Raw genomic sequence first — 12,684 nt, forward strand, 5'->3', positions numbered from 1 at the left:
GACAACAGAGCAAATTGACAAGGAATTCTTTGATTAATCATTTAAAGTGTCTTTTATACAGTATATAGTCTCCGTGGAGTTAAAATAAAAAGTCACAAACAACTGTTCTTAAAGCCTAACATATTCAGAGTAATCACCTCAACAACTAAACTCAACAATGCAGTAAATTGAGGAAAAGACCATAGTGGCACACGAGAGGAATGACCGACAGCTCTGTACCTTGCAGAACTGAGGGCAAAAGATAATTTTTAGATTAGATTAGATTCAAATTTATTGTCATTGCACATGTCACAAGAATAAAGCAAGTGCAGTGAAGAGAAGAGAAGAGTAGACAAGTACTGCAAAAGATGAAAGAAACGTTCATCATTTACAATGACAACATGCGCTGAATAAATTGTGCATGGGAAAACAACTGAGGGTGAATGGGCGCTGTGTATAACTGGAGTTCAAATCAAATCAAATCAAATTTTATTTGCATAGCCCAAATTCACAAAACACATTTTGCATAGTAGAGGTAGAGAGTCAAGATACACAAGATACAGGATAAGAATCTTATATTTTGGTGTGGGGATTTTAACTCACATAGCACATTATAAGGAGGGAGAAAGAGAGACATAAATTAGATAAGATTAGATTAGATTCAACTTTATTGTCATTGCACATGCCACAAGTACAAAGGGGATGAAGGGGTGATGGGGTGTCGGAGGGCAGAGTTCAAAATGGAGACAGCTGAAGGAAAGAAGCTGTTCTTGAACCTTGATGTTTTTTTCCAGAGACACCTGAATCGCCTCCCAGAAGGCAGAAGTGTAATCAGTCCATGTGCGGTAACAGTCTTTTTTAATGTTTGTTTCCCTCTTGAGACAACGCTTCCTGTCAATGTCCTCAGTAGCAGGAAGTGAGGCTCTAGTGATGTGCTGTGCAGTTTTCACTACCCTCTGCAACGCTTTCTGGTTCACAACAGAGCAGTTCCCATACCAAACAGTAATACAGCTTGTAAGGATGCTCTCGATGGTACAGTGCTAGTTCACAATGAGAGGTGAAAAAGAGGTGATTTTTCTTCAGGGTCCTTAGGAAAAAGAGGCGCTGGTGAGCCTTCTTGACCAGGCTAGAGCAGTTGGTCATCCAGGTGAGGTCATGTGAGATGCGGATACCCAGGAACTCGAAGCTGGTCACTTGCTCCACCGCGGCTCCATTGATGTGGATGGGTGTCAGCATTCCTCCTGAAGTCCATGATGAGTTATTTTGTTTTGTTGATGTTGAGCAGCAGGTTGTTGTTGTTGCACTACGCAGCCAGGCGATCCACCTCCTCCCTATATTGAGACTGTTCTTGATGAGGCCAATCACCGTGGTGTCGTCCGCAAACTTGATAATGGTGTTGGAACCATGTACAGGTCTGCAGTCGTGGGTGAAGAGGGAGTAGAAGAACGGACTCATCACACAGCCTTGTGGTACTCCAGTGTTCAGGGTGATGGTAGAGGAGCACTGGTGGTCTAACCGAACATGTGGGGGCCTGTTGGTCAGAAAGTCAAGCAGCCATTTGCAGGTGGGAGGTGTGATGCCCGGATCTCTGTGTTTTGAGTTTCATTTGGAGGGGATGACGGTGTTGAATGCTGAACTAAAGTCAATGAACAGCATTCTGTCATAAGTTGTCCAGGTGTGAGAGGACAGAGTGCAGCGCTATGGAGGCTGCATCGTCTGTGCTTCTGTTCTTGCGGTAGGCAAATTGGTGGGGGTCTAAGGTGGGGGTAAGACAGGATTTAAGATGTTCCAGAACCAGCTGCTCTAAACACTTTGTAATGATGGGGGTGAGTGCTACTGGGTGGTAGTCAATGTGACACGTTGGAGTGGAGTGTTTTGGTACTGGCACTGGCAGGTGGTTTTAAAGCAAGTAGGCACAACAGCATGGGCAAAGGACATGTTGAATATGTCTGTCAGAACTCCCGCCAGCTCTCCAGCACATGCCCTGAGAACTCGTCCAGGGCCTGCAGCTTTGCGTGGCTTGATCCTGCTCAGCACTGTTTTAACATCAGAGGAAGAGAATGATAGGGGTTGGTGGTCAGCGGCTAGCTCTTCCTTGGTCGCAGGTTCTTTGTTGTCCTTCTCAAATCGAGCGTAGAAGTTGTTGAGCTCGTTGAGGAAGGTGCTATCTGGTAGGGGGGGGGGGGGGGGGGGAATCCTGGGGGGCAAGGATAGATGTACACAGAGGTAGCATGTCACCACTAGATTTGACACTGGTATCAAGTGAGGTGGCATGGAGATATGAGTGGGAAGTATGGGAAGAATCAACAATTGGAAGTGATCACTACCCAGTATTCAGTAACATACACATAGCTCATGAAGAGAAATAAATTGGATATTAAGTAAAGCTAAATGGGAATAATTTCAGTACTTGAGATGGGAAATGGGCAAATAGACCTAGATTAAGATATAGAAAAATTCGAAGAAACGTTTAGAGAAATTGTACTAAAAGAGTTATCAATCCCTAGAGTAGGAAAGCAGTACCATGGTGAACAGAAGAGTATAGTAGAACCATTAAAGAAAGAAATAGAGTTTTTAAAGAATTAAAGAGAACCCACAATTTAACAAAGCTAATTGAATATAAAAGGGCGCAGGCTCAAGTAAGGAAAGTTGTGAAGAAAGCAAAGAGAGAAAGTTGGAGGGAATTCAGTGGCAAAATAGGCAGATCAACTCCTATAAACAAAGTGTGGGGAATCCGAAGAGAGTGGCAGTACCCAATATCAAAAGTTCTGGAGAAAACAGCAATAAAAAATGAGGGCAAGGCAGAAATAATGGTTAAGACATTTGCAGAAATTCACAGTTATGAAAATCTAACACAGAAAAGGTAGCGACGGAGGTTAGAAACTAGACAAGCAAATCCAGGGATTATACAGAGAAGAGAAAGCACAAGTGGTGTGATGGATGCACCTTTTACGTAATGAGAGATGAGGAGAGCCATAGGAAAGTTAATAAAGAATTTTTAATCAAAGGAGTCAAAGGAACCAAAAAATTGAAAAACTGGATTTGCTTTTGTTATCCCATAACTAAATATAAATATAAAGCAAAGAACACTGGGTCACCTGGCAGTATATACAGTTGAGATGTTGACAAAACCTATGGCATTGCAGTGGACCAAGCAAAATAAGTATAGTATGTTTAGATTCACTATTTACTTACTCAGCTGTACTGCTCTTCTTATTTTTTCTTTTTACCTTCAAAAACATACTGTGTATATATTTTTATATTTATATTGTTAAATTTTAATACTTGATTTTCTTATGTTCTTATATGTAGAGATGTCTGACATGCACCAACAACACCAAAACAAATCCCATGTATGTGTAAACTTACATAAAAGCTTTTCTGATTCTGATTCTATCAGCATTGGTATCACTTCAATCAATGTCATCCCACTGCAGAGCAGATGTTATTAACGAAACATATGAAACACTATACAGACTACATCATTCACAAACTGAAGTCTGATTTATGTGGATCCCAGCTCACAAGGGCATTGAGGGAAATTAAATGGCAGACTCGCTTACTAAGCCAGCATTAAAACAGGAAATAAATATAGAGGTAAACATGAAGAATTTGTTTGATATTGGAGAAGAAAAATATAAAGTATTGTTTGAGTTTATGTAAGAAACTGGTTTAATGAAGAGGATTTAATTTAAAGTTATATTTTACTACCAAACACTCTGACCCACACTCAAGCATAGTAGGTTCAAAGGTTTTATTTGCCATCTGCACAACAGATACAGGGTACATGTTGGCAATGAAAATCTTAAATCCCAGGCACCTAATGCAACTCAACATGTAATAGTGTCAGAAAAATAATAACATAAGAGTAACTAAAAATACAAATACCAATACACTAGTGCAAATAAACAATAAAGTACAAATGTCATTAACTAGTGCAAAAAAAACAAAAAAACATTATAAGGTGCCAATAAACATTATAATAAAACATTATAAAGTGCCAAAGTGAAATATATACATGTGCAGTCAGGATTTAGCAGCAGTTAGGGGGAGGTATGAACAGATATGAATTATGTCACTTCTTTATATTTTTATGTAAGGTTAGAAATACGATGAATAGAAAGATATGACAGAATGAGAATTATTGTAAACTAAATAAATAAATATAGTTCGTTGTGTGTATGAATTATATAATGGCCTGGTCCGGATGCTGCGGTACCGTCTGACTGTATATAAAGCAGACAGAAGAGTTTGTTGCTGGGGTGATGGGGGTCTTTTAATATCCTGAAGGTGGCGGTAATGCACCTTTAACGTTCGGTAAAAAAAAGAAGAAGAAGAAGGAGGAGGAGGAAGAGGAGAAGAAGAAGAAGAAGAAGAAGGAGGAGGAGGAGACGAAGAAGAGTACATCCTCCACTACGATAGGTGGCAGTAGTGTCTAGTCGAACGTTGTTACCCTTGTCAATGTTTAACTTGTCTAAAGTTGCATGAAGCGCAGCACTATGTCGAAACGGTTTACTTTACCGAGCTAATGGCTGCCCTGCGAGCGGCCAAGCAGGCGCTGAGGAGGGCGGTCAAGGGCCGGGTAGCAGCGCTGAGTGACGAGGAGAAGCGACGACAGTCCCTGGTGGTTTCACAGAAGGTGAGAGGGAGAAATGAAAGGACGTCATGGTTCACAGAAGACTGTAAGCTGTGTCCAAGTAATACTGAAGACACGTAGTTCTTATCCCCCACTGACACTCTCCAACCAGGGGGAGATCTTCAATACAGTGTTTCCCAACTCACGGCCTTGGGTATTGGCTAAAATGTCTTTACAGACTGATTAATAATTAAAAGAGTTATTCACAATGTTTATTTAACTAATCGTTCAAGCTCTAGTTATTTAAAAACAAGAGTAAAGCTTTATATATGAATCTATCATGGAAGCTAGATGGACATGGTTATGTGTTTGTTTATCCGAGCCCTGCTCCTGGGCTCTGACAATGTCACTGATTCCTACTTTCCCCTCCTATGTCTTTCCTCCAGCTGTTCCGACACCCCAAATATGTGTCCTGTAAGAGGATTGCAGTGTTTCTCAGCATGCATGATGAAGTGCACACGGAGGAAATCCTCAGAGACGCGTTCAAATGGGGAAAAAGCTGCTTCATCCCTAGATATGAGAGGAGCTGCAGCCATATGGACATGTTGCAGCTGACCAGTCTGCAGGACATGGAGACGCTGCCCCTGACCTCCTGGAACATCCGACAGCCTGCTGAAGATGACAACAGCAGAGAGGAAGCACTGGCTGCAGGTATGCATGTACACACACACACAGCCACACACAGTTGTGGAGCCCCTTACCCCAACCATCAAAACCAACAGTAACCCTAAAACCAAGTCTTAACACTCAAACAGCCCTTTGAAATTGTGAGGACCAGCCAAAATGTCCTCACAACTTTGAAATTGTCCCTCATAACTATATGAAGACGAGCACATGCATGCACACAACCTTTTCCACAACACACATTACATTATATTTTGTATTCTGACCTCTTGTCTGTATTTCTGATTTGTCTCTCATGTCAGAGATGTTATGGAGCGTTTGTTGCATGTCAGGTACAGAAGTTCAGCAGAAACAGAACAGATCAATATTTGTCTGTCTTAACACCATGCAAAAGCCATTATTATCCATTTTGGCACATACACCATTCCCCCTCTGCAGTCAGAGCTTCTAAAGCAGGACTTCTGTAATCTGTTAAATGCTATTTAGCAGACCTGTTCTCATCTCCAGTCGACTCCTGTGATCAGCCAAGGCACAGGGCGTTTTACCCAATTGCTGACTGCAGTAATTTGGTCCGTCATTTGTAAAAATCCGGTCACACCAGCCTCAGCTTGTAAATTGATATCTGTCTATGTTGAGTGTCACGGTACAGGTGCTTGGAGGAAAAAAAGGCTTTAAATACAATATCCCTTGTTATGGAGGCTTTATTTGCTTTCCACATATGAAATATTATATTTTTGGTTTTTCAGAATTTAAGGGAAAGTTAGCAAAAGTTTCTTTACGGCACTTATATTGGGCCTTTATTAAAAACTTTTTTTTTTAAATCTTCTTAGATCTCACTCTTGTTCCTGGTCCCCTCCACTGTCTGTATGTAAAGTTTCAAGTAACTTTACTGTTGAAATTTAGAAAAAAATAATCAGCTCAATTTTCATTTTGGTGCTCATAACTTGCTCTTTTAAAATATTTATCAAAGACAATCTTCAAAGCCTGGTGCACACTAGAGGATTTACAAGTCCCAATTTTAAAAACATGGGAGACCACAGACAAAATGACTGAAGATTTAACACATTTTTTATCTTATAACCCTCAGAGTCAGGTGGGGCACATTATGAATAATGAAGACTGAGCTTACATCTAATATTCCATTTCAATAATAAAGTCTTAAAGTCATACATCAAATCAAACATCCAGAATAAGACATACAATTTTTCCACTCCAAACACCTGTACTGTAACACCTGAAATAGACACGCATCAGTTTTCGAGGTGTGACTGGCGTGACTGCGTATGACTAAGTTCAAACATCTGGTTATACTTAACCCACTTGCTTTGTATTTAATTGACTCTTAATCGTATGCAGCTAGATAGGGTTCTTCTCATGCACATGGTCATACTCTTGACCCTTACTTCAACACATTGCATTCCAGTGTAGGATTATCTGCTCGTTGGATCACTGTATTTTTTAGCTCAATCCCCCCCCAGACTCTTAAAGCCAGTCTGCCAGGGAAACTTTTCCTGGACTACTCTTTCTGCGAGCCAGTTCTCAGGTGTCCTCTCCTCCCCTCTGATAAACCCCCCCCCCTGCTGCCTGGGTGCTAAAGAACTGATCACAGTACTCAGTCGAACAGTGTTAGAATAGCAAAAATCTAAGTTCAGCCCTAGTGTATCTTCATAACCTGTTGAGGGTAAGGCAAGACAGCAGGGCACTGGAGTGTAAATGGAAAAAAAAAGATAAGTGTCTTACCAGGTTAGACAACAACACTGTGCAAAGAGCAGAGAACCTACTGAAACCACGACCTGTTGGTGGAAGTGTCCAACAAATAATTGTTGCCAAATTGCTTTTGTAATTTGTATTTTTGGGAGTTAAATTTTTAGTCGTAATATTTTTCAAGATCTGAAATATCTGTAGACATCAAATGTGTACAGTCATATCTTGGACATTGATATCTGTCATTATTCACAGGCAAAGGCAGGCAGACCTCTATCACTGATTACTCTGTTTGCTCTCATCATCCAGGAGGTCTGGACCTAATCTTGATGCCAGGCCTGGGTTTTGACAAAATGGGGAAGCGTCTGGGACGGGGGAAGGGCTACTATGACACCTACTTGGAACGCTGCATCAGACACCCTAAAGGAAAGCCGTACACCATCGCCTTGGCCTTCAAAGAGCAGCTGTGCCAGGAAATCCCTGTCGATGACAATGATGTGAACATTGATGAAGTCCTATATGAGGATGATGAGTGACTGGTTAATCACCAGAGGTGCCTTACCAATTAATACCAATGCAAACATTTTCAATGCAGACATTTTAATTTGTTATAGCGCTCGATATAAGCTCGAATGGAACTTATGAGGCCAAGGATGGCCATTGTTAATATACATATATTATATATTGTATGCATGCATTATACAGTCTAAGCTGCAAATTCAGTGACTGTATTGATAATGTGTGATCAATATACTGAAAGTCGATATTCATCAGTGTCAAACATTAAAGGACAATCAGCTGAAAAGAAATGCTAATAAAGTTTGAGGAAATTTGCAGTGTTAAAAAGTGCACGGGGCATGACTGGGAGGGACAGTTATTAAAGTTTAGAGAGGCAGACCTGGAATAAGTAGGAATTTTACAACAAACAACTCAATTTCCATAGTTGTGCAATCTAAAAAGATTTGTTTCATCATGGTAGTGTCATGATTTTTACCTGATCGATCAACGGGACTAAAGTCCACCTCTGCAGGAAATGTGTTTAGCTTACTGTTACATCACTTGGTTGCTTGTCTTTCTCTGTGCAGACTGATGAATGTGCAGAGTTTGACACTTCAAGGCTGTTTTTGCATATTCTGGAGTTGGCGCGATCTTGGAAAATTTCAAAAAGTAAATTGTAAACTGTTTTAAATGGGAATAAAAATTAGACACAAATTACTGTTCCACCTGGAAAATGTTCAGAGTTTCTATGAATCGCTCACATTAGTCCCATGATGGATTTATCCTCTGAATTGTTTTGGTTTACAATGTTTGTCAGAGTTGCTCAGTCAGCTGTGTCAGCTGTGCAGATACTCAACCAAAGCAATAGCATAATACCTAAAGCGATATTTTGTAAGTTAAGACAAAATAAGAGTTATGATGATCAGCAATTTGAAAATGTGATTTGTCCTCTGCTGAACAGAAAGCAGTCATTCATTTTAAGATAGTCACCATGATAAATATGACAAACAATGAAATCAAGTTCAATGTGCAAGCTACTGAAAAAAATGGAGTGCATTTGTCTGTTATACCAACACACCAAAGGGGGCCACAGTGAAAAACCTGTTCAGCTTAGTGAATTGGCTGGATATGTCCACTGTGTGTCTCCCTTGCATTTCCATTTAGCTGCCACCTTTTAGAGTTGGCACACATTGGATGTGACGCAGTCGTCTCTATGAACCGGAGACATGAATGGATGGATGGAAAAGATGGTAAATTTAACTCTCACAAAATTAGAAGAAAGTTGTGAGCAAACTATCTTTTCACAATTAAAAGGTCAAAGAAAATCTGTATCATACATGAATTACAAATAGTTCATTGAAAACAAAGTAAACATTTTTTTTAATTACCTCGACCTTGAAAACCGTCCACAAAAAAACAATGGGGTTACAAGATTTTCTTTTGTAGGTAAGGTGTTAAGTTAAAACCTATCAGAAACTATTTTATTCTGAAAACATAGCAAAGTAAAGGTTATCAAAGAAAGTATGAGAACCTGGTGAAATATACTAGTTAGACAGTATTGATACTTATTATTTTACTGTTATTTTACATCTCTGGCTAGGAGCAAGGTTCTGGATTAACAGCTAGTTCCAACACTATGGATAACTCTTCTTGTCCACTGAAACAACCTTCAACAGCCCTGCCAAGACCTTTACACATTGTTAGGAAAATACAAATAAAAAAAGGCAGTGATTAGCCACTACATTAAACTATTGTATAGTTTGGCTGATAGGTCAACACAAAAGGTCAACAGATTTTCTATGATAGTAGCAATTAGCCAATACACTGTATATCTCTGCATCTAAAATGTAAATAACACCATTGCTCTCTTCAACGTACAAAAGAATGATAGTAGAGTGTGGGGAGTCGCTACACACCTAAACTGAGCCACAGCAGAGCCATTGTGTACCTATACCTATGTGAACTGAAGCAGCAACAAAGGCAATGACAAATCCTCCACAACACAAAACTGACTCACAACATTTATATCAGAACACAACATAAGATGAATTGTAATAACAAAGTTGTTGAATATCAGGCCAGATGTCTCGCTGCTGTGAGCTTACATATATTAAATAGAACACAAAGGATGCAGCATTAATAATAATAAAAACACTTTGGGTCACAGTTAAACTTCAAGGAGCTATAAACACAACCATGCAGACAACTGTATTAAACTGCATTTAAAACTCATATTTAGCCTATATTGTATTGCAGGTAGCCTTTTTTATCAGGTAGGAAGTGAGGCCTTCAGTAGTGTTGCACAGCAGGGATGCTGTAGCCAACACTGCAGAGACTGGCCCCCCTGTTGAGAATACATTTGCCTGACACCAGATCCACCGACAACGATGAAAGCACACAACCATAATATATAAAAACGGGGGCTGTCCAGTGAGTTCTCCCAAAAAATAAAATTACATGCATAGAGGGATCCAAATTATCTTTTCTATGGTAAAATGAACGGATGGAATAGGCGGAAGTTTTAAGGTCATGCATAAGAGGTAGTCAGGTTATTGCTAGAGAGAAGAGTGTTGATCGTTAATCAGGGTTGGATCATTGAAAGAGGGTGTTGATAAAGTAACAATGGAATATACAGGAATTATTGTTTGAAATACTACAATCTTCATTGAGATTAGATGTTCTATTGTATTGCTCTGAGTATGTTTCAGAGAGGTAAATAATTAAGAGTTGGAGTGCACAAAATATCAGCAATATTCCTTACAAAATGAATTAAGATCAACAATATTTGAAATTGGTGTAGATAATTATTTACTTTTATTTTCATTTGGTTCATTTTTAATTTATTTAAGTTTGACTATTTTGTTCATTGCTTTGATTGCAATTCTTTGTAGATCTTAAGTCCACATTGTATCCGCATGCAAAGAAACACCTGGAAAACCAAGAAGAAGTGGCACAACTATGGACACCCAAACTAATTCAGCAAAGAGGGAAAACAAACCAGAGGCAGATTTACCGGGGCTGCAAAGTGGTGTGAAAACACAGGACGGAAGATCCTGCTCCTGCTGTGCTTTCACTGCACTGTCTGTGCAGACTGAGTGTGAGAGAGCCCTCCATCTGTCACTGACATCAGTCATTCCACTCTGACAGTTTGTCAAGAAAAAGGTCTCAATTTCTCACAAAATTTCAATTTTGAATCTATTTCTTTCTGGTATTCACCAGTTACTAAAATCTTTCTCATCCCCTGAATGACAAACACTGAGAGCTTGTCAAAATTATTTCAGCAGCTGACCTTAATCCCACACTGTTAACAACTGAATGAACTCAGGGAACAATGGTGGAAGGTTAATGCATTGTACAAATTACTCATAGATTAAAACATTAGCAAGTAGTGTTGTGGTGCAAAATATGCATTTTCAGTTTGATGTTAGCCTGCTAACTCTGATTTTTTTGTATGCTGTTTAGAACTTTTTCAAATCTCTGAAAGCACATCCAATGGATTGTGTCCTTTTTTTAACTACATAATAATCTATTCCTTCTCCCAGAGAAAAACTGACTGTCCCTCTCTCTAAGCTATGGCCATAGAGTGACATAGTCATTTTAAATAACACTTTCACTGAGAGGAATTAGGCTGTGGTTCACCAAACTAACAGATATTCTGCAACAGAATTGCGAAACCTGAAAGCTAGAAGAGGAATGAACTACCTGCTATATACATGACAAGGTGCTGAGTTATTTCCATTGTTGAATAATTTACTCAGGGTAATTTAAGTCTGAACACTGGCCTGTGCTATTAATCTTAGTGTTTAAGTCAACCAGCAGAGTCATGAATGTGTGTCTGTGGCTCATCATCAGTTGGGGCCAGCTTAGTGTTATGAATATCAATGATACATCACAGATAATGTTAATGTCTCATTTCCTAACAACACCAGCTGGGACTGAAACCTGCTGCACGAGTCAGGCTCGACACTATGATCACTGTCCACCACCAGCATCACAGGGTTTGCTGTCAGTACATCACGTCTTTGAAGGAATGCCAAAGGTTGGTTGATATTTTTCAGTATGACCTATAGAACAGATTTATATATTTTAATCACAGACAATTACAAATCAACTATAGATTGAGGTTGTTGTAAGTGTTCTTTAAATGCCCTGAGGAACAAACAACCATTGAACCAAACAAGATGGTGTTGGCTGTGGTGACATCCCACTCACTAACTTTTCTCCTATGGAGAGCTGAACTTCCTGAAGAGCTTGTTGTCCCCCCTTTTCAACCTACCATCAGATGTGCCCGTTTCACATTATCCAATGGCTCGCCCTTGTCTTACCCTTCATCAATCCAGCCCCAAGTAACTTCTTCTCCTCTACTACACCCACCTGCCACTACCTCTGCTTCCACCTGTGCAAGTTGCATAATGGATAATTGATCATTCGCTCAACTCATTAATAATGAGGATTGTTTGAATGGTTAATGGACTGCATTTACTTACCACTTGTATTGTCTCAATGACCACCCAAAGTGTTTTACAGTACAGAAACCTCAAATTTGAGATTCAATCACCAGATTCGTAAAGATCCCTGTTGCATCCACTCACTCAGAAGGCAAGCCAACTGATTTTATTGAACTAATTCCGGATTAGGAATCATCTATCCCTCAATCCAAACTGTGATAGTGCACAGCAATGACATGTCCAGACAATTAATTAACCTGCACTATGACCTTGGCCCCCAGGGTTGAAAGAGTAGATGTATCCTGCCTGATCCCTAACCCACTATGACAAAGAGCTCTAAATGTTTAAGCCTATTTCAGTCTGCGCCCAATTGATGAAATGTTCAACCACTGCTGCTGCATTTGGTTTTGCTAATAACTTTGGCTCCTTTTGAACCAAATGTTTGCTTCAAACATGATGGGTTACAGATGAACAAGTCCATTAATTTGGAATTGTATTTACGTAATTGCTATTAGCAGATCATTTGTGTTTCCCTGGTGAGACCCTGGAAAGATCTGTACTCACTGCGCTGTCTCAGATTGTGTGGGTCCTGCTGGTTGATGCAGCAGCATGCATGACCGAACCCTCCACTCAGAAATAATAATATCACAGTTAAAACCATAAATCCCTGACACTGAATTAGCTAACTTCTGCTTATCCAATGTAAAATCTCTTGCCAACAAGTCTTGTATCTGCTAGGATTATATCTCAAATACCAATATTGACTCTTTGTATTATCACAGAGGCTTGGTTTTA

The 12,684-nt window shown here is 39.7% G+C and overlaps 1 protein-coding gene across 1 annotated transcript; it reads left to right on the forward strand.

Annotated features, from left to right (window-relative positions):
• Positions 1 to 4,316: 4,316 nt before the first annotated feature.
• Positions 4,317 to 8,175, forward strand: mthfs (5,10-methenyltetrahydrofolate synthetase (5-formyltetrahydrofolate cyclo-ligase)). Its single transcript, XM_020079636.2, has 3 exons — positions 4,317 to 4,618; positions 5,002 to 5,266; positions 7,253 to 8,175. The coding sequence occupies exons 1-3, from the start codon at positions 4,508 to 4,510 to the stop codon at positions 7,477 to 7,479; spliced, it is 603 nt and encodes a 200-aa protein (XP_019935195.2). The 5' UTR covers positions 4,317 to 4,507; the 3' UTR covers positions 7,480 to 8,175.
• The last annotated feature ends 4,509 nt before the right edge of the window (positions 8,176 to 12,684 follow it).

Source organism: Paralichthys olivaceus, chromosome 1 (genome assembly GCF_024713975.1).
Source record: "Paralichthys olivaceus isolate ysfri-2021 chromosome 1, ASM2471397v2, whole genome shotgun sequence".
Lineage (NCBI taxonomy): Eukaryota > Metazoa > Chordata > Actinopteri > Pleuronectiformes > Paralichthyidae > Paralichthys > Paralichthys olivaceus.